We start from the raw sequence: 23,026 nt of genomic DNA on the forward strand, positions 1-23,026 counted from the left end.
ACAGTCATTGTGGGAAAATGACACCTGCCTCACTCCCAGGTGGGTTTTGGGTTAAATTAATTGCTTTTAACACCATCTGCGTGCAGGGGCAATACTTCCTACAGTCTGTATCTGGAAGAGTTCCTCTGCCAGTGGAGATGAGGCTGATGAGTGCTGGTGGCCACAAATAGACCGTGCTATCCTCCACAGAAGCAGGTCCACAAAAGGCTTTTAATTATGGGAATGCAGTTAATACCTGGTACTTCACTAGGATCTCTGAAGAGCAGGACAGATTCACCCCTAGTGTAACACAAGGCGGGGGGACATACTGAGTTGTGTCCTGACTGATGCATAGGCAGGTATTATATCACTGAATTTCTTCATTTCACTTTACCTCAGGAGCGGCGAATTACGGATGAATATCTGGCCTGCAAAGCATCATCAGAAGACAGGAGGATAAGTTGGACCAAATGCACCTTCTAGACCCCACATTCCACCTGAGTGCTCTGTAAATATCTGCCTGCAGACCCATTCATCTGCAAGCTGCACACTCTCCCTGCTGTTTATAGAAGCAGACACATAGGTATTGTATTAATTAATGCCTTTGGCTGGTTACTTTGCCTTTTTTCCTTTTAGCTTTTTTTTTTTCCACAGCTCCACTCTAAATTTAGACTTGTTTAAATACTACAAGATGAAATGAGCATTTTTATTTATTTGCCAGCAGCATTTTAAACCCTCATCAGGCACAGTGTTCTGAGCAACAGAACGTTTATAGCATGGAGGGAGACACCAAGGGAGACTAGAATGTACGGGAAACAAAGAGTACTGAAGCATCTTCCCACTGTCTTGGAAGGCAAGGAGAAAAAAAAAAAAAGGAAAAATAAATGAAAGGGAAAAAGAAGTGAAAGCAAAATGCTCTGTTTGGGGAGAATTGCGAGCAGAGAGCAGCCTTCCTGAGTGCTTCCACAAAAGACACCCTTTATTCTTATCTAGCTACTGCCAAAGGGTTAAATTTAATCTTTTCCATTTCAAGTCCACATGATGTGAAGGAACTTGATTAGGAGGAAGGGAAAACCCATTTTAAAAGAGATTATAGCGTTTTGTGATGAAGTGGCTGCACTAGAACAGCTTTTTCGAGGGAGGAGGCTTTGCTTCGTGGGGAGCCCAAGGAATTGTGGTGCCTGAAGTGACTAAATAAATTATGCCACTTATTCTGCTAATCTCCACAGCCGCGAAGACACTTGACTCAGTGCACGTCTAGCAACATCGTTTGTGTTGCTAAATCCTTGGTAGTAAATGCATGATGCAATGACCCTATTCAGAGGACATGCTACAAATACCTCCTTCTCCCTGCTCAGTGTGTTAATAAGGATTCAGGATTTTGCAGGGTTATCAGCACAGAGGTATTTGGGCCAAATTAGGGTTGCCCCAGCCTGGCTGTTCTAGAAAGAAGGAGGGTCCTTCCTCCCATGTATTCTTCTGCCAGGGTCAGCAGATGTGAAGGGAGCAGAGATGAGTTATTTACCTTCGTGGTCTGACTTTATAGCCTCACCTATTTGCTGAAATCCTGACGAGGATTTATTAGGTGACGGCTGTAGCGTGCTGTGGAAATAGAGGGTGTCCTCTGATTCTCTACTCTCTTGCAAAGGGAGATAGTGTAGCCCCTGGGGCCAGGTACCATCTTCTTGCTTGGCAAGCATTCTGCAGGGGCAAGGCAGCAAACCACTCGGCTCGCTCCCCTTGATTTATTTGGGTCACACTGTCAGTGGTCCAGGGATTGGACTGAGCCCACAAAGACGTTTTATCTGTTCCTTGGCAATGAGGGTGGGTCAGGGAGCCAGCAGAGCTGGGCTGCAGCGCTCTGCAGACCTCTCTGTAGTGATTTGGGCATTAAACATCTGCCTGTCATGAAAAATGGCATCAATACAGATGAGCTGACTCTCCCCAGTACAGCATCTGTGGGCCACAGGCTGTGTGGCTGCGGGTTTGCACAATGTATACAGCAGTCATGCCTGATCCCTCGGGAAGACACTGCATGCTACTATAGCATAAATAAAGGGCAATGTTTAGGCAGAAAGCCTTTTTTCACACATATATATATTTAATATATCAAAAGATTCCTGTTAATTTTATTTGGTTTTCTGCTGACACTAAGTGTCCAGGCAAGATCTGCTGTAGAAATGCATGTCAGCATAGTTTGAGTATTCAGAACTCAATTAAAAATCTTTAAAGTTTGAATGTTTTTTTTTTCCCCATTCCTTTTGATTTCACATAAGGGAAGCGGCTTTGCCAAAATTCTAGGTCACAAATTATAACATTTCATGCTTCCCTCCTTTGAAAACAGGACTATTTTTTCCCCACAAAAATCAGAGGAGATCAGTTTCAGTGTGATTAAAGATAAGAGCTGGGCTTTAGATACATTCTACCACACATTGATGTAGGTGTAGATAAAAACAGTCCATTCTTTCATGAATATTAATGAAAATATGTTTTGTGATTTTAGGCAACCATCAATTGTTATTAAAAATATCCTGACAGTTTTGAAGAAGAGAGCGGGTGGGGGAAGGGTCCGCAAGGCTTTCCACAGCTGATTAACATCATTTTGCAGCAGCTTGCATTTTGCATTTCCGTAATTATTCTGCAGTGAGTGTGAAAGGCATTTCCCTGACCCACGGCTGCTCAGAGGGCTGACTGGGAACAGTCTTCAGCCCGACTGAGCACAGCAGCACTGGCACTGTCTCCTTTTAACCTCTGGTTACAATTCCAGTCCCTTCCCGTCTCCCTAAATTGTCTCCGAGTCTGTAATTAGCTCAGTCACCTGCCAACTTCCATAACACACGCTCACTCTTCCTCCCTTCAACATCTGACAGCATCGCACCCCATGAGCAGCTTTCAAAGAGATTTCCCCTCTGCCCCGGGGGTTTTCGTGCTGTGAGCCTGCCCTGAAAGGATGAAGATACAAAGCATGTTGTGCCCAGAAGGATCATTAAATGCCTTCTTTGATTTCCTTCAAGGAGCACAAATTAGCTGAGGAAGCAAACCAGTGCATTTCTTTCTAGCAGGTCTCGTTGATGTTTTTTAATCTCTATTAGCACAGGATGATAGAGCCAGGAGACCCTTGCAGTGGATGGGGTGTCTCTGGGTTGCAGCCATCTCCTCCCAACATGGGTGCTGGCCAAGGAGAAGGTCCACCCCCAGGAAAGCGTGGCTGATGGGGATCTAGCCTGGTCTAGGCACATGAGTTGTGAGAGCAAATAATCTGTTCGTTACTACTGGAACGTGTAACAGTGTGCAAAAGTATATGTCTGAAAAAATCGGTGTCTAGCAACCTCACTTATTCTGCTTCCTCCTGCCATTGTCAGCATCTGGGCAACACATGGGACAGTCAGTAGAGAGGCAGGGACAACTTGGCAAACCATGTGCTTGAGACAGGGATAAAGCAATCTGCAGCTCACTTGAAATAAAACCAAGAACTGCACTTACCGTCCATGACAAAAAGTGCAATCTCAGATTACCAGTGCTACAGGTAAACAAATAACACATGTGTATGTTGCAAAAGAGAAAATTCTAATTTCAAGTTGTGATGCCTGTCTAAAATCATCTGCTGTTTGCTAAAGAAGCACTCCAACTGCCTGCCTTCTGCTTAGCGCAGTCGAAGTTGAAGTTAACATCTTTCTGAGCCAGAGGCTCCTGAAGTTTCAGACAGAAGCCAAACAGTTGTGCCTTGAGGGATTCCTTCACAGGAAATCTGATGTGCATAAAGTAGGCAGAGCGGCACTGAAATCTCATTAGTGATGGTTGCTTGCTGCAGCTCTGACCTTAGCTTAATTTGTTCAAGTGATGCTGGAGTTAATTGGCAGTCTCGGTTTGGAGTCATTCCTTTTTTTCTAGCTGCAGTTTAAACCTAGCTCTACTCTGCTCACCAGGACTATAAATCCCCTGGAAAGAAAAAGCATTACCTGGCTCTTCTTGTGCTTTAAGGTACAGTCTCACACTCTGACAGCCATTAAGCTACTTTATCTCTGCGTAGGGGCCAAGATGTCGCAGCAGGCAGCAGTGAAACTGGAATGCTGGTAATTCTGGTGGAGCATTTCTTCTCTGAACACCTACAGCAGCCATTTGACCACATTGTCTTTGTCCATTTTAATGGACTGCATTGCAAGAAATGAAAACCACATTTGAGACACTGTGATGGATGGAGTCAGCAAAGCTGCTCTGACAATGCCAAACAGAGTGCTGCCAAATGCTAGGTCGAAGGGGAAGATGCCTGTGTTGCCTCTTGCAGGGCATGCGAGAACTGCACCTAAGTGGGAAGGAGAGGGATGACAGCCTCTACCAGCATGGGGAATCCATCACGGTGTTGGTGGTGTGTCTCAGGAGAACCCTAGCCAGAGATAGGGGATGGTCCATCACGAGCTGGGACACAGATGCTCTCAGCTGAGCAGCTGTGGCTGTGCAGAAGTGGCTGTGACCTGGTAGCAGTGGCATGCCATGCTGCACAGAGACCTGCCTTTTTGATGTTAGTCGTGTACATAGTCTAGATTATTATATCAGGAAAACTTCCCCCTGTACTTTCCAGCTTTATAAGACTCTACCAGCCACTGATTGTCACCTAAACATACGGAGCCCAGTGCTGGAGGGAAACTTTGACCAAACACAAGAGCTGAGTTTTACATCTTACACTGTTAGGCAGCCTTACAGTTAGCTGCTTTCTGTCCCTGAGGCACAAGGCCAACCAACTCTACCAGGATACTCCGCCTGCTCTCTCCTCTTCCAGAAAATTCCCCTTACTCAACTTGCGCCTTCACCCTGCAAGCTCCACCTCAATAAGGAGGTGAATTCCTGAGACTGCCTGAGGCCAGAGACCTAGAATTCATCACACCTTGGAGATGTAAACAGTGTCCAGGACTTAGAAAACTCTGCTGTGGCTATTGCCATAGTCCTCAATCTCTCATCAGCTTTGTCCCATCTTTAGTGTGCCATAAGTTCCCACTAGTCTTCTAGAGGTTTTCCAGAGCTCTGCTGATATTTTTTCCTGTGTGCTAATGTCTGGCTTCACATCTACCAGCAGCTGCTTTCTCCTTGTCTACCCAGGAAGAAATAGAAAACGCAAAGGTTATTCACTTCCAAATCCTTCCCTCCAAGGATGGTCTCCAGCAGCAAAGAGCAGGCCGTGCTATTTCTCATCTCACCACACAAACATCTGTTAAGGGTGATCAGGAAAGAAAGGAACTCACTCTTTTCACAGTCCTCCCAAAATGCTGGGGGCAGGGAGAAGAAGGCTTTCAGATCTTGCATGCTGCTGGTTAGACCTGGGCTGACAGAATAAAAAAAGAATAACTCAACACACCTAGTATGGAATAAGATAGAAGCAGAGGAGGTTGATGTAACTAACACTCCTTAGTAAGAATTGATTGTTTAGGAGGGTTAGGAAAGCTGACAGGCTAGAATAGCTGTGGAGACCTTTTCCTGCTTCTTGGCAGAGAAAATGCCGATTAGCTGGATTTGGTACGGTGCTGCACATGTTAACCAAGTAGAAAATTGTTATTAGCACTAGAAAATTGCAAGCTGTGCATATGGCATTTCAGGGCCAATAAGGTATAGAAACAAATGCAGATAATATGCTTGAGAGCACAGAGAGAGCTCAATCTCTGTACAGAGGCTCTATGTAGACAAAGTGAAAAAGTTGCTGGGTTCAACAGTAAGAAAGATGTTTTTACACCCACAGTGGTTTTCAGCATTGATGGGCAGTGCTATGCTGGGCCGTGGGCCTTCTCTGAAGCACAGAAACTGGGGTGGCAAAGAACGGGGGCCGAAACAGATCTTGACAGAATCATAGAATCATAGAATCACTAGGTTGGAAAGGACCCACTGGATCATCGAGTCCAACCATTCCTATCAATCACTAAACCACGCCCCTCAGCAACTCATCCACCCGTTTTTTAAACACCTCCAGGGAAGGCGACTCAACCACCTCCCTGGGCAGCCTGTTCCAGTGCCCAATGACCCTCTCCATTAAATATTTTTTCCTTATGTCAAGCCTGAACCTCCCCTAGTGGAGCTTGAGGCCATTCCCTCTTCCCATTTTTGAAAAGGAAGAGAGGAGTACAATTTAAAAGGAAACGGAGGCATATTTACCAGCCTGCGCAATAGGTGTAGTTGACAGAGTAGTCCCCACGCCTTGGAGAACATGGTAACAGCCACCACAAGGTGTTTGTGTCCCAGCCTCCAACCTATTCTGGCAAACTCACATTCTGGGGAAGTCACTAACACATGGGAGGTTTTTCCTTTTTCCTCTTTCACTGAAAAGGGACTTCTTTGTTAATTCCAGTATTTTCTGAAATGCCAGTAGCAATTGGTCACCTCTGGATAGACTGTCAAAAGACCTTTGAGACTCCCGTTAAACTGATGCGGTCATCTGGCAGAAGAAACACATTTCTAAGGAGGAAGCACAGCAGCAGCTTTGTCAGCAGCACGTCGCAAATCACATAAGAGACTCTGAGCAAAGAGCTGAGGGGAGAGCAGGCACTAATGGTACAGGAAGGATAATGGGAAACTTGCACCAACGGGCCTCTTTAGCATGGTCTGTATTACACAGCTGGAGAGAGTACATTTCAGAGCAACAGTAATTTATTTTTTTGATCAATACAGGAATTGCATATGAAAATACTGTTGCTGTTCCATTTCTCCTGCTGGTTTTGTTCATTTGTCTGACTTAAACAAGCACAGGGCACATCAGGCTGTCACATGCCAGCCTGCAGGATGCTGCAGAGGAAGGGAGAAGGGAAGGGATTCCTGCTGGGTTATATAGCACCTGCAAAGGGAAAAAAAATATAACATCAGATATCCTGCATTTGTCAGGACTCATTTTTGATTGCTGTGCTGCTGCTATTGCCTTTATCTGTTCCTTGCTTTTTCCAGTTTTTGCCACCTACACAATATGCTGATCCCTTACAAAGTGCTGCATCTGTGAAACAGAGCAGTTCGGGCTGGACTGAAGGTGTTTTCTGTTTGCCACAAACAAAAATGAAGTGATGGAGAAAGAAATGAAGCCCCAGTGAGGCAGAATTGAGTGTCAGTCTCTGCCTTTGCCTCTTGACTTCTTCTGTGACCTTCATAAATCCATTACGGAATAACTCTTCATGTATATTTTGAATGGAAGTAATATTTTCTTCTCTTTCCTTTGCAAGGGTAATTCATAGAAAAAGCACTTCTAGACACTGTGTACCTGCCTAGCTGTTTGTTTAAAAGCACTTTTAGAGCAATGCTAAAGACATGGAGAATATATATAACAAATAGAAATCCCATAAAATCATGTGAGAGTTCTTATCCAAAGGTGCTCAAGTGGATTATAAAATCAACACTATTGTCATCCTTCCAAAAAAAGAGCAGATCACTTTGGGTTCAGTATTGACTAGACTATTTCTGTCCCTCCATTCTGTACCTGAATCTGCCCATCCTTCCCATCTCACCATCTATATATCCAGACCTACCCCCTCAGCACTAGTGTAATTGAACATGGTGGTATGGTCTGGCAAGAAAAGCCTCCAACTTTTCTCCTTCTATCACCTCCTTTCTTGGCTTGTATCAGAAACAGCATGGCCAGCAGGTCCAGGGAGGTTATTCTCCCTCTGTACGCGGCACTGGTGAGACCGCTCCTTGAATCCTGTGTTCAGCTCTGGGCCCCTCACCACAAGAAGGATGTTGAGGCTCTGGAGCGAGTCCAGAGAAGAGCAATGAAGCTGGTGAAGGGGCTGGAGAACAGGCCTTATGAGGAACAGCTGAGAGAGCTGGGGTTGTTTAGCCTGGAGAAGAGGAGGCTGAGGGGAGACCTCATTGCTCTCTACAACTACCTGAAAGGAGGTTGTGGAGAGGAGGGAGCTGGCCTCTTCTCCCAGGTGACAGGGGACAGGACAAGAGGGAATGGCCTCAAGCTCCGCCAGGGGAGGTTTAGGCTGAACATTAGGAAAAAAATTTTCACAGAAAGGGTCATTGGGCACTGGAACAGGCTGCCCAGGGAGGTGGTTGAGTCACCTTCCCTGGAGGTGTTTAAGGCACAGGTGGACGAGGTGCTAAGGGGCATGGTTTAGTATTTGATAGGAATGGTTGGACTCGATGATCCTGTGGGTCTTTTCCAACCTGGTGATTCTATGATTCTAAGCTGCTATTTTATCTCTGGAATTTTTCCATTTCACAAGTTATTTTCGTCAAGGTATGCATAATAGCACTTACAGAGTTCTCTGCTTTGCAAAGTCAGCTCTGGTTGGATTGTCTACTGATGTTTCAGAGATGAGATCCTGTGGTCTTCATCTTTGGTCATCTGGCTGCTTCCTCTTCCAATTGTCACACCTTCATTCCTGTCCCTACAGCTGTACATAGCCAGCATTTCATAACTCTCAGTCAAAGGGGTTAAAGAAGATGAAGAATCTCCAGTTCTGTTCCTACTCATTCCTTCCACCCTTCCCTTGAGGAAGGTCACGTTTTACACTTCGTGCAGGGACCTTTCCCGGAGATAACAAAGCTTTTACTTCTTATGGTAGTCATCATCTTCATCTTTGGTGATGCTGCAATCATCCAGACTTTCCTAAGTTGTGGCACACGGTGATGGCTTGTGCTTCCATGGCAGACATCAGTAAGCATCTCCCTGTGAGCAGCTGCTTTGGAGGAACTGGAGGTGGGGATTATAGGAACTGAGGCAATGGTAGGAAAGAGCTCACATTATCTGGAAGCACGAAGTTTGGGTCTTCAGGTGTAGAAAGAGGAGAAAGGAAAGGTAAATTGCAAGAGGGTGAGACAGCAGGGACAAGCAGTTGGTCCTGCTTGCAAACATAGCTCTAGAAGAGATGGGAATGATACCTCCATTGCCAAATAGCAATCTTAAAAGTATGGGATCCCTGAAGGATGTTATGCTTCTACAGCCTGACAGATCCTCTAATTCAAACTCTCAGCCACAGACTGCTGTACCCATAGAAGAAGCCAGAAGAGACAGGACTTCCCTGATAAGAACCCAAGAAGGGAGCCTCAGGCATAGAAAAAAAACTTTCTTAGATGAATAAGAAATGCACGCACTTGCACTAAGTGGTAGATCTGCTCTAAGTGGAAAGAAGGCGGCTGTTACTGAGCCAGGCTTGTAAGAAGCAGTAAAAATGAAGGAAAACAGAGGTTTTGTTCCCAGCCTGAGTAGCCCTGTGCTAGGCGTGCTGCCAACACCCTGCATGCTCCTTTTCCCTTTCCCTCTAAACACATATTTACAGGCAAGCGCTGAAGAAAAAAACACATGTGGGGAGGTTTCTGACATAATAATAATAATCTCTCTATTTTAGTACATTTCAGAAGTAGATTTCAGGTATCAGATAAAGAAATACGTCTATCCTACTATAATCTAGTCACTTGCTGATAATAAGATGTCACCCTTTCTATTTCTTGACTTCCCTTTAGTCACCACATGCTAGAGGGCTTTTTTCCTTCAGCCCTTCTTGACTGGTGGTATTCGTGCAGACGCATTGTTCTGCACTCAAAGCTTACTTTGCTTTTTGTGGAATTTGTGTCCAAATATAGTAAAAAGGCCTTTAAATTAATACATGCTGCAAAAAAATTAATTTTTTTTTTTAAAATACACTTGTGACTGAAGCTGCTACTGTCTAAAAATGTGTGGTGACTTCCTATTGTGTACATCTGGTGTTTACTCTAAATTCATTCTTTAGAAGTTTGTATGATGTTGCTTACCTTTTAGAGGAGGAAGCATGGAGATTACTTGTAACTCAGACTCTTTCTGAAACAGCTATACAATGAAGGTGTTCACACTTTCTCTAAAAGCTATTATTTAAAATTGCCTAAAAATATCTTTTTCTTTTCTCTCTCCTCTATCTTTCCAGTGCTAATTTCCTGCTTGTTTCAGTAGTTTTCTCAGCTACCCATACAAAAGCAATCTGGTTCCTGCATTTCACATTCACTTCCACGCTGGGCAGTATTTAAATCTGAATAATCTGTTCAGGTTTGATAGTACAATCTCCATTACATTAAAAAAAAAAAAAAAGGAAGGGAAAATTCACCCAAACATCTCTTGTATTGTGAGGAAAAGTAAGGGCTGGTTTTGGTGTCAGTACTGGTTCAGTACAAGACAGAAGATGGTGGTGGTGGGGAAGGTGTTCGCAAAGGCTAACTTTAGCCCAGTCAACCTAATCTCCTGTGCTAAATTAGGTTTGTACCGAGACTTGCCCTCAAGAGGATCTTGTCTTTCCACTGGCTCTGAAGAGAGCCTGGAGAGATTAAGCTCAGGAACAGTAGTTACCCTTTCTGTAGGTATCTGCAAACACTTCCATGGATTTTCACACAAACTCAAGGTAAGGTAACGATGAAGTCACATTTTGATCTTTGTGGCATCTTTTGAGTCTTAGCATCAGAGAAGAGGCAAAGGCCTATAGATCCCAGTTTCATAAAAGCCTCAAGCCAGTTTAAGGCACTGCTGCAGCTCAAGTCTCCTGCCTCACTTTCCTCACTGCACATTCCACTCACTTATACCCACGGTTGCACACCCCTTTCCCTACACCAGTGCAGGTGCCTGGGCTGCTGCCCACTTCAGTCATCCAGGTTAAACCCAGCCTTGGCACGGAGGGAGTCTTAACTTGGACTAATTCTGCTGCAACACGATTTACCATTTAACAGTCTTAATCTAAATTAAAAAAGGATAAAAAATAAAAGAAAAAAGAAGGAAAGACTGGTGTGGGAGCAAGGATAAGCAGCTAGGAGTGGGTGGCTGGGACAGGCTGCCTCTTAAGCAGTAGAGCCAGCTTAAAGTGTTTATAAAGCTACGGCTTTTGTTTCTTCAGTGTCTTGCAGAACCACATTTTCCTCCTCCTGTTTGTATATGCCAAGCTCCCTCTTCCTTTATTCCCAACTCAGCTGCACAGAGATTTATGTCTAGAGGCCAGAATAAGCTTGGTAGAGATACCCATAGCAGTTTAGAAAAGGCAAGGACTTGTAAGAGTCTCTTCAAAGTCCTTAGGATTAGCAGTAAAGTTTACTGTAGGTTAACTGAGGATTAATTTTTTAGTGTGTTATTCATCTCCAGGACCAGAACTTTGCCTTCTTCTGGGTTTCATGAATCCTTCTGGGTAAAGCTGCAGTCTCATAACATTTTCTACATTGGAGCATCAATGAAAAATGTCTTTTAATTTTGCTTTTTCCTCAGCAAAGATCTCCAAGTTTGCTAAAATATTAAACTGTGATTTTAATATCCTAAAGGGACAAAGATATCAAGAATACTTGCATTCATGACTGAAATTCAAAGCTCAACACGTTTTAAATAGGCTGGAGAGGAGGCAAAGCATCCTGCCTATTCAGCTGCATCCTGCTCCTGGAAAAATTTATTTTTCTGTACAATTTTAATTATTCCCTTTGCAGCTACAAGAAGAAGGAGTAGAGAGAGAAGCAGAGAGCTAATGAATAAAAATCAAATTAAGGATTTGAATTTTCTGTGAGAAGGGCCTTAGGAAAGATTTGGATGCCATCACCAATATTATGAATTTCCATGATAAACACTGACAGAGACTATGCTTCATTATTTCACTGACTTTCTACTAAGTGTGGATTTTTCTGAGGAAGTGGACAGTGGTTAAATGGAACTACACTGATTATAATAACAATTCAATGCTGAGACTGGGATTAACACACAAAGCACGGCTGCAACTTCTACAATTCTTGCTTAGGCCCAATTTACAAGGTATTTATTCTACTGGTAAAAAACCCCAAAACAGCAAAACCAAAACAACCCCAAACCAGCAGTACATGAAGAAATGCACAGATAATAATAATAAAAAAATATATTACTCATGCATACTGTGGAAGCATCTAAAGCATAGTTAACGTGACCCTTATGTACCTTCTGATTTTCTGCTTGGCAGCTTTTTTCCTTTATCAGATAAAAAAGAAAAACAGACTCAAAGAAAGGCAATCCTAACTGCTGCAGCCTTTTCCTCTCAAAAGGCCTTACTAGCTTAAGAGCTCCCTAGTTCTAAATGTCTTAAAAAAATATAATAAAATAGGAGAGCCCAAGTGATCAGAACCACTTTAGTCCAGAGGTCATCTATCAAACCCGAAATAAACTTTCTGGTATCATGCACAGATCAGGCTGCATAAAGAGACAGTCTCAGCTGATAACAAGGCTACCAAACAAAACACAATATCAAAAGGCAGAAAATAAGTTTTCAGTTTTATGTGAGGATCCTCCAGCTCTTCCACTGTACTGGAAGGCTCCAACTATATTTCTGGAAAAAAAGCCTTTTCTTGAGACAGATACTTCAGTTTGCAGCAGAAAGAAAGGGCCATGGCACAGTTTTACATGCCGTTATGACTCCAAGCTCAGTCTCCAATTCCCAAACGCCTTTGGAAAAGCAAATCCTGCCATCTGAAATGGAAACCTAGACAAGAAATTTGGCTTCATTTCTCAGTAGAATTCTCTCACTACTTTTCCTCTTCTGCTTAGAGTCATTAAATTTGGATTTTCTTTCTAAGACTGTTCCATCTTCTTACCTCTGTTGTTCTTGGTAAGCATGCAAGTTAGCCAAATCAGCACCTCCCTTCTTTAGCAACTACCTTTCTTTTCTTCACTCCATAAAAGGCGGGTTATGCCTCCTGAACAATCCTGGCATAATACAGTGAGAGAAATCAAATTCCATCAGTGTTACTTGGTGTAGATATAACCAGAAGAGAAGGCAGTGAGAAGAAACCCTAAATTAGATCTATACTTGTCTGCTTTAAGATAAACCTCGGCTTGTCAAGCATAGTGCAAATACTGCTGTTGTCATAAGCATCAAGAGTTAACAGAAGATGCTTTAAAAACAATATGCCTTTAATTTTTGTAAATGATAAGTTATTCTGAAAAGCAATAAATAAGGATGTTCTAAAAAATTCTACTTGGCTTTTTGGTAAATAAAAGTGTTTCCCTCATGACTAGAAAAGCTATCAAAACCACAGCTTGAGATGCTTAAGGATTATTTTTATCCACTAATTACAGAAGTTCTACGTGTCAAATGAGGTCCTAACTATGTGTCCCATCATCTTTAAATTGTACTCTCAGATAATCCAGTATCACAGACATCAATTATGCATGTGTTTAGTTTCATACAAACTCTTCTGTCTGGATCCCAATTTCTTCCACATCAGTTCATTAAGAAATAATGACAATTAACTCAGTAGAATCCAATAAATAATAATTGCTACATAAATTATTATGGCTACAGGATTAGAATTAGTATTTATTATCTTTAAAGTCTACCCTTCCTCGTATCTGCTCAACATGTTCTTTTCACTGAATCTGCAAGAATCATAAGCAATTTGGTAACAAAATGGAACTAGATTACAACTTGTTCTCTACAAGTTAGTGCAGGAAAAGTCTAGCAGTTTTGTAGGCACAAGGCTCTTGGGGTTATTCATTTGTGTATACAGAAAATAGTTCTTGACTTTTTAAAATATTGATTTAGAGCCTTTCCCAAGGAATGTGAATAAATCCCTCCCCTCATCCCCCAAATCACATTCTTATACTAGAGAATGGCCAGATGTATGGGGGTGAGGGCAACTGTTTGTATCATTACAGCTATTCTAATTGAAACCTGCATCCTAATTTACACTGAAGAACCTACACAGATGAGGCAGCTGAGTTGTGCCTACATCAACACCCATAGTAAAGGAAAGTGTATACTCATTTATGGATTCCAGATTGGGTTCTCTGCACTCACAATAGAAATACCGCCTCGGCAACAACTTTGCCTTCCTAAACTGTAGTGAATGGGCACTTCAGCAGCAGATGCTAATAAAAATATACATAAAATTTCTTTGAGTCATTTATTTTACCTGATTTAAAACCTCTTGTGTCTTCTGCCAAGTGTAAAAACATTTTAAAGTCTTACAAATACAAGTGACCCAGCAATTCTAAATACATCATCCATGATACAGTAAAAACAAATCAGCACATAGTAGGGATTATCCATTTTATTTTTTTTATTTCTATTTTTTTTTTTAGAAACTGATCAATGGAATTACTGTGCTCCAGGAACACACTAAAAATTGAACAGGACTTCTACACCAGGTAGCCTTCCCCTTAACAAAGTTGTACATTGCTTATAAGAACGCAGATTGGATCTGGAATAATAGAAACATGAATCCAGTGCCAATCCAGAGCTATGTTGATAGCAAGTACATTCACAAACAAACCCTTCCCCCTCCAATTCTTCAGAACACCCGCAGAATCTCATTTCTACATCTAGCAAAAAATATTCTTGTTAAAATAGAAAAAGATTTTTCTACAAAACTTTTGGGGAAAGTGAGGACATTTTTATCTAAACTGTTTTGCAGACAACTAAGTACGGTGGTAGAGCAGTCTTCCCAACGCTCCCTACTAACGTTTCACCCGGGTTTCCACGTTCCTAAAAATAGTCCAACATTGCCACCATGTGGTCAGAGATGGTCACGTTCATCGCGACAGTTGCATATGACGTCTCGCGGAGGGAATCCATGACAAATACCTAGTCAAGGAACAACCACAATGCTAGTAAAAAAGGGAAGTGACTTCTGAGAACTGAGTCCTGATGCAGGGATGCCAATTCTAAGTATGGAGCAATACATGAAAAATAATCTAAGATCTTTTGTGATTAAGTCTTCAGTATCGTGACGCTCCCCTCCCAGAAGGCACAATCTGTTTCCACTCACTTCTTTCTCAGTACAGCATGTACTTGCCAACAAGTAAAATCTACGCGTATGCACAATGCCTAAAGCCATTCACTTCTTTAAATGTAAACATATTTGAAAAATCTGAAACCTTTTTCCTGGGGTTCAGGAAGCAATAGAAATCGAATTTAAAAACCATTGTTCACATAGCCTTTCTCACTGATGCCTTTCTCACACTGAAGAGATATGCTTCATAAATAATATTTAAGAAGTTGTCATCATTCTGAAAAACAAAACAGGCAATTGTTAGTGCATGATAGGCATTTCAAGTAAAGAGATTAGAAGGTTTTGCCATTTCATGAACCACATAATTTTCCGCCTTACTCTGTTTTAAAAAGCGATCAACAGGAAGGCTTTTCCTCCACCAGTAAAAAGCATTATTTACATGCCTTGCTAGCAGCCTTGGAAGAACTACAGGTGCATATAAACTTTACTGCAGCAAACATGGCTGTATCTCTATAAGCAGTAAAGAGTAGACAGAAAGTAGATTTTCCAAACTCCCAGTGGGTGAAACTTGAGTACACGATTCTTGCATGATAACGTGGTGATGTTATCAGAACAATACAGGCACAACACCACTCAGTCCTCTCTTTGCCCTCATTTATGTAGGGATTTTCCTAAGTAGTTTCCTCCATTAGGTCAGTGATAATTTCAAACATGTCTGAAGGAACAGTAAAACACCTGGAACACCCTGGGTTTTGATCATATACTAAATCCGACCTGGGCAAATCCTTGCATCTTGTTTACCTCTTTCAGACTTAATGCTCCTAACTGATGCTTCTTCAGATCATTTTGTAAGAACGAGTCAACCCATATTAAGAAAGAATGTCCTAAGTAGCTCAGACAAACATGAGGATAATTGATTTGAGAAAAATCAAGAACATCTGAGATTGTAGTTTCATTTAATGGAAATTAATAGGTAAGAAATTGGCAGTAAATAATTTCTGGGTAACTCAGCTAATCGTAACTACCATCAAGAACAGCAGGGTCAAATATATATCTTACAAGTACAGTTTCAGGGAGTAAAACCAAATTTTCCTTGACAAGTTTAACTTCATTTATGACTACTATCCAGATACTCACAAGTATGTAAAGACAGCATAATGTTATATTTTCATTTTTTAATTCCAAACTGAAAATACAGGGAAAATGAGAAAAGTCTCTAATTTGTTAAAGATACTATTTTATTTCTGGGTCTATAACTTTAACCACATTTTAAGTAACGTCAACGTTCTAATGAATTTTATTTCTATTTCACAGCCATACAAGCATAGTTTTGGACTGTTAAACCCATGTCTCTATTCCTTGTGCTTTGTAGCCAAGTCTTTAGTTACATAATCTCTCCTGAACTTCTACTCTTCAGATATTCATCACATGGCGTGTTAAGGAAAAAAATATTCATAATCACTCATATCATCTCAGAGCAGTAAACAATCAACTCGTATATAATACTGTGATGCTTTGTCACATTTGAACCCGAAAAACTGCAGCGAAAGGAATTTTGGCATCTGAACTAGAGAATTATATTGAATAAACTGAACTAGCGTATTTTTAGGTTATCTAACTCACACATTAAGTTGCTCACACTCATCCTACAATTTTAATTTCCCATCTGAATTCCTCTTACTGCTAACACACATCTCTGAAATATTTCGCAGCTAGGATCATCACCCATTGTTTATCCTAAGCTAAAAATATAATAGATATCTCTCTAGCTTGCAGGGCAACCTTATGAAGCTTGCAGTCATCGTCGTTCTTTTCCATCAAATTTATTACTTTTCGTGAACCCAAAATCAGATGCATTAATCAAAATGTAGTTCAGCCATCACTGTGCAAGGAGAGGCTATCACATACCTGTCTATGCCATAGTGCTCCGTTAACCCACAGATATAAGTATCACAATTTTCAACCTATATTTTAATTACTCATCTAGCCTCTAGACAGACAGAACCAATGAGTTATAGGGTCCTCATATCAAAATGGGAATTGGGATTTTAAGCAAAAGGGAAAGATGCTTGTTGCTTTACCTGGATCAGGTGTAGAAGTGTTTCCTGCAGCTGCATCTTGGTCATTGAACTGTTGTTAACCACAGATGGCTCTGGGGTTTGCAGTGGAAGGAGAAGGCTCGCTGAGCTAGCAGCAGGTTCTTGGTTTGCTGTTGCTAGCCGCCCACTTTCATTTACTTTTGGTGGAGCAGGCGTGGACTGAGTGAACACCATTGGGGACATCAACAAAGTAGGAGTCACAGTGGCAGGAATGCGTTGAGGTGAGATTACCTGTTCATATAAAAATAAAGACATCAATCAAACCTATCTACTTATGTGAATAAAGATGGTGAAAACTGCAGACTAGTTGGCAAAGGGTACAGAGGCTGCTGAAGATTGATAGTTATGTGAAACTCCAGTTCAAGACCACCTATATGATTTATTTCCAGCTTAAAAGGTCTTCAATCCAATTTGAGATTGCACCATTGAATTCAAACATGATTAAATCTATTTGACAGGCAAATGATCTAAGGACAAGAGCATTTTAGTACAGACATCAGACTACTACTAGGTATCAAAAGTCTTAGAGAACGCAGCTGTGAAGTCTTCTACATAGGGGCAGCAAATTGTTAAGTTTCATCTTCGAGAATATACTTATAGGCAAATACAACTACTAAAGATTAATCTTTGTTCCTAATACTAGAAAGTATTTTCCAATTATAATATTCAAATTACTTTATAAATATATATCTATTTTCTTCTCATTTTACATAAAGAAAGTGAAAAGAAAAAAAGAGATTAAGTCATTTATCTAAACAGCTGCTCTGAGCTGGTGGCACTGTCAGAAATGGAATCAACTCCTAACCAGCACTCGGGTGACAAAATCAAAAAGGCCCTCAAAGAGCAGGAAAACCTTGATGGTGCAAATAGTTCTTCAGGTTCCCTCAGTATCATATCTGTGTCAATCTGCAAACATAGGTGTCAAAGAAATTTTACCTTTAAATTTTGCAAAGCATCTTGGAATGCTAAAACACCCAGGACCAGCAAATGCTGTCAGACACAATATACAACATAACAGAAAGTTCATGCATTCAGTTTGCAGATATTAGAGCTCTCTCTAGGCAATTCTAGTAATAGCTCTTAAGCCTAATCTGCCATCTCCTTGCTATTCAAGTACCTCTTTTTGAAAGAACAAAACATACAAATTCATAAGAGCTCACCAAAGCTCCTTTCTTTTGGACTGCAGCATGATTTACTGCCCCTATATGAAGGTGAAAGGCTACTGCATCACTTCACTTTGTGTCCTGGGTTAATTTTTATTTTGAAGAAAAATTAAAATTCACAGAAACGGTCATTGGGCACTGGAACAGGCTGCCCAGGGAGGCGGTTGAGTCACCTTCCTTGGAGGTGTTTAAGGGATGGGTGGACGAGGCGCTGAGGGGCATGGTTTAGTATTTGATAGGTATGGTTGGACTCGATGATCCGGTGAGTCTTTTCCAACCTGGCAATTCTATGATCTCCTAGGTGTACAAAACAACATAGTTTATTATTAAAGAACGTTCATATTTTTGTAGTTTGTCTTATTCCACTCCTAGTTCTGATTGTTCTAATGAAGACATTTCTAAACAGTGTTAGACTGCAATACAAAAAGAAATAGAAACAAGGAGGACTGAGACCTTACGGTGCTTCACGCAACATTTAAGGAAGTGGAAAGACTAGGGATCAGGAGACTCACGGGTACTGGAAAGCATGCAATACTCATCTAACACAAAAATCTCCCAGTACATTAGGTAATTATTGTTTCCGTTTCTCAGATATAGCGTACTACTTAAAAATGAAACTCTTGACCTCAAGCTTTTTTTTTCTGCCCGTGGCCTGTAATCATAACACAGACTTAATGATTACTGTTACAAGCTCCTGAATGAGTTAAGGTATTTCTAACTCATTGTAGATTTGCTTTGACCAGTAAGGTAGTGCATATGTTTGTGCACCTATGCCTGAAAAACAATGTTCATTTTAGAAGAAAAACAATGTAAGTCCAAAGTGACATCCCTCTGAGGAGCAAGAACTTCAGACTATGCACAGACGTTCTTCTGTAAATGAGAGGGTTGTTCTCCTTCCTGTGGAAGACTAACTCCAGACACTTATCACAATGCTTTTGCTCTACTCATCCAAGCAGCTGAAGTAACTTCTCTTTAATTTACCTCAAGCAAAATTGGCAGGGTTTGCTTAAACCAGATGACTCTTCCTAATGTGATTTAAAGAATGCATATAGAAACTGCTCTGCAAGGGCAAGAACCTCCAGCAAAGAGATGGCGGTGAACAGCTGGAGGAGATAAACTATCCAAGTAATATAGCTGAAGCTATGTATGACAGACTACATCAAAGACCTAGATGACACGTCCTTCAAAATCAAAAGACATTTCTCTCTCAGTCCAAGGCAAATAAACAAAACCTGAAACAAACTGTGCTCTTAATAATATACAGCTACTACAGTTAAACACATGCAACATTGTAGTTCAAAAGACATATGAAAAATTGTTTTCCTTGAAAAAAAATGACTTTTTGGTAGGACTTGCCAAGCATATGGAGACTATATGGAATAAGCAATATTGCCATCTACTGGTGACACAGCTAATATTGACAGGTTGTCACAAAACTTAAAAATATTTATCTCAGAAGAAGAATAGAAAAGATATGTATCATATTTGCAGTGCATAGTACTTGTTTGTGTATGCAAACATTAGAATGTATTTTGTGCTAGCAGTTTGTTCTCAAAGCTTCTGCCATTTAACAAACTTTTACATAAGTGACATGAGGTTTTTTTAAACATAAAGGCAAATTTTTTATTTTAGTTCAGGTCACCTTAAGTCACTAAGACAAATAACACCCACCAGCGAATGGGATGCTGATCTTGGCATTACTAATGCAATTCCTATAGCACCACACTTCTACTGAAAGCACTGAAAATGCTCTGTAGGGACATAATTGTGTCTGGGCCTATCTTTTTGCTTTGAGAAATTTCTCATGAGGCATAATAGCCCTTCCAAAGCACTATTGACCAACTTTCTTCCCACAGAATCTAACCTGTGTTGCTTGTTCATCCAGCCTCTACAGAATTATCTCCAGCTTTATCAGGTCAACACTTAAATCTCTGAGTCACTAACAACAGAGTAGAGAGTTTCCCAGCAGTCATGCAGCAGTGAAGAACAATAAAAATGCACAAAATGATTGTTGCAGTGGATAGTATTCTCTTTCTCTGAAGCGCAAATGCTCAATAGGATATCTGGTATTCTCTGTGGCTGCTGGCAGCTAGACGACCTGATAGCTGGTAAATTCACGTAACACCATGAACTAAGGCATGCATTGGATCTCCTGTAATGCAAGCTGGTTTCTTCCTGCACCTGCAGGATCCCACATGCATCAAGTACTCCTCTGGAACACGAGCACCTATGGGCATATAACTGTTTTTATTGCCATTCCTTAAAACTCAGAACGTTTAATTTAAGAATGGTTCTAGAACTTTAGAGAGAGTTACTATTTAGATGAAGCTGGCTACAATGCTAACGTGGCTTTGTCTTTCAAGTTTTATTCAGAATTTTTAAATAGAGGTTTAACTAGAGAACCTTAAGTTATTTTTCTAAACAAGTTTAATGTACCTATTGTTTTCCTCCTCTGCATGTTTACAATCTCATGCTGAAATGGCCATCAAGACAACTGAGAGGTAATGGTGCAATGCTCACACCAAAGATAGTAGGTACGATGTACATATTCAGAGGATGTAACACTATGTACAAAACACATTCTTGATGGAAAAAGAAAAAATGAGCTGTAAGATAAGTGGCCTGAAGGAAAGATAAATTTGTGTCAAGGTTATTGTAAACACTTTTAAAACCATAATTCTGATTAATATAAACACTTAAGCATGCATATATCTACAATCACAATAACTCATGCCTAACACTAAGGATATGCTTCAAAGCCCACTGCAGATTAATGCTTTCTTTTTGCATCTTAAAGCACAGGTTACTCACTACCTGCATAAAGAACACTTCACAGTTGTTCTGGGCTGGCACCAGACCAGACCGAATGCTTCCATGTATTATTCTTCAGCTTTTGCTTTTTTCCTTTTTCTTCTTCGTTTTTTGTTGTTGTTGTTGTTGTTTGTTTGTTTGTGGTAATCAGTCTCTTCCTTTCCACGTGGGAGATCACAGTTCTTACACCACATGGAGATGCAGCAGAAGCCAATTTAAACTTGGACTTGCAATGTGCCAATTGAAGAAAAGACTATTGCTTTCATTCTCTCAGTGCTGCCGATGGATCTAGTGTGTTCCTTTAATACAGGTTTTTCAACAACACACACTGTCCAGATACCTTTCTATTCCTGTCATACCTTTTAGAATTCGCTTTTTCTGTGTGCTGAATTGTAGTAAATGAGGCAATACTAAAAGATAAGTAATTACAGTGAACAAACCTTTTGCTGCATTTGTTGTCAGAATCTGTTTCGATCAACTTTGCATGAGCATGTGCAGATATATTTGTGCCAATTCAATTTCACTCGAATGTCTGTCTGCAGGCATGGCAACACTTAAAGTCTTTGGACTATAGTAAGGATGATATTCTACAAAAGATTAAATGTTGGTGTGTTCATTTTAAAAGTTGTAAATTTTTATCTTCCAATTTTTTTTCAAAAGTAGGAATATTTCACATGGCTAATTAGTGGCATTCCACAGGAATACAGATTCATTCCTTCATTTTTAGCCTTCTCTCTTTTTTTTGCAATCTGCTGCATTTAAGAGGCCATTCCTTCCAAATTACACAGCTTTAAATATCCTAAACAATAATTAGTCCTAATTTCATCACCATTTTTATTCTATACATAAAGTATTATAAACAGTCCTAAGTGTGTCATACGAACTGCACCTAATACTGTTTTGATAACAGCTTGTGGCTGTCCCTACTGCCTTTTTTTAAGGCAAACTTACAGCAGTAATTGCAGTGAATGAGACTCATTCCAGTCAAGAGTTTTCTCTTCTCTCAAGCTATTGTACTATTTGTACTCAAGCATAAAATTATTGAGATTGCACTGCTGGCATCATTTTCTTTTTCAAATATACACAAAGTCATTAGCCATATCAGCATCAATATGGATTTTCCATTTGAAAATGTATCAGCATAATTGCCATTTTGTATTTATGCATACTGGTTTATAATGTATAGCCAAGCAATTGCCTCATTTTGCTTTTACCTTCAGAGTAGGAATGTCTTATGTCTCCATGCTTTTAGTACATTTACCAGTGAATCACACCATTTTTCATAAAGTTCCAGGCAAGTTCCATTCCCAGTGAAAACAGAAGTAAATTTTTGTGACTCTGCATCTTTTTTTATTCATTAGTGCTCCACTGCTAAAAGTCTGATTACCATCTGTAACCAACTGATCCTGAATAATTTCAATGACTAATCCCCCCCCAAACTCCTTCACACGGATTCAATTCCTCTGACCTTTCTCACAGAACTAGAAATCTTGACCCGTCACAGTGTTAGTGACAGATGCAGCTCTTGATTGTTAGATGACTGTTTCAGCCTCTTCACATGTAGGATAGCTACGTGTAGAATAAGGAGGATTCTTGGAGTATGCTGAAGTCATCTGTAGTCTTTCATTTAGCTTTTAAATAAGTTGCAATAGAAAATCAGCTTCTAAACTTTACACTGATAAATCATCCACCTTTTCATTTGGGTAAGTAACTTCTAGGCTCCAATACATACAAGTCAGGCTCCAGTACAACACAAGCCTTTTGGGCACTCTGTCCACAATAAAGGAAGTTAAAAGGGACTTAGATGCTCACTCATCCCCAAATAGGATATTTGAAGATATTCAAGCGTAGAAGATCCTACAGAGAATGAAGTTGTTAAAAAGACAGTAGTTGCCCAAGATGAGATGTTGTTATTACTCATGATGCTTTTCTGAAGAACAAAGATATACTCACGAAACAGTCTCTTGACATCTCTGGATTTTTTTTAAAACATTGGTCTGACTTTTAGGGTCAAAATCACTAAAATTAAAGGGTTTTGGGTTTTTTGAAGGCATTCAGGCATAATGCCTTTTTTTCCAAAATAATACATCACAAATTTAAAAAAAAAATAGCTAATGAATAGCTAGAAGCAGTTACAGTATAAGACACCTAACTCAGCAATACTCAAACACTTAAAACCCCCTGCTGTTAGCAAATAAGTGAACTTTTAAGCATCTGTAACACTTTTAGCAACTGGCATACGAAGTAATACATACATGTACAGAGAAAGCTAGAACTGATTTGTAAGAAAATATAATTATTAAA

The 23,026-nt window shown here is 40.4% G+C and overlaps 1 protein-coding gene across 2 annotated transcripts in view; it reads right to left on the minus strand.

Moving 5' to 3' along the window:
- Nucleotides 1-12,249: 12,249 nt before the first annotated feature.
- DCP1B (decapping mRNA 1B) overlaps nt 12,250-23,026 on the minus strand; it is a 45,370-nt gene continuing 34,593 nt past the window's right edge. The window contains exons 7-8 of one of the 2 annotated variants that reach the window (XM_069861629.1): nt 16,731-16,979; nt 12,250-14,926 (exon numbers count right to left, since the gene is read on the minus strand). In XM_069861629.1, the coding sequence (XP_069717730.1) occupies nt 14,846-14,926; nt 16,731-16,979 (330 nt within the window). In that variant the 3' untranslated portion in view covers nt 12,250-14,845. The remainder of the gene's footprint in view (nt 14,927-16,730; nt 16,980-23,026) is intronic. The other variant, XM_069861618.1, reaches the window with a different exon arrangement.

Source organism: Phaenicophaeus curvirostris, chromosome 1, assembly GCF_032191515.1.
Source record: "Phaenicophaeus curvirostris isolate KB17595 chromosome 1, BPBGC_Pcur_1.0, whole genome shotgun sequence".
Lineage (NCBI taxonomy): Eukaryota > Metazoa > Chordata > Aves > Cuculiformes > Cuculidae > Phaenicophaeus > Phaenicophaeus curvirostris.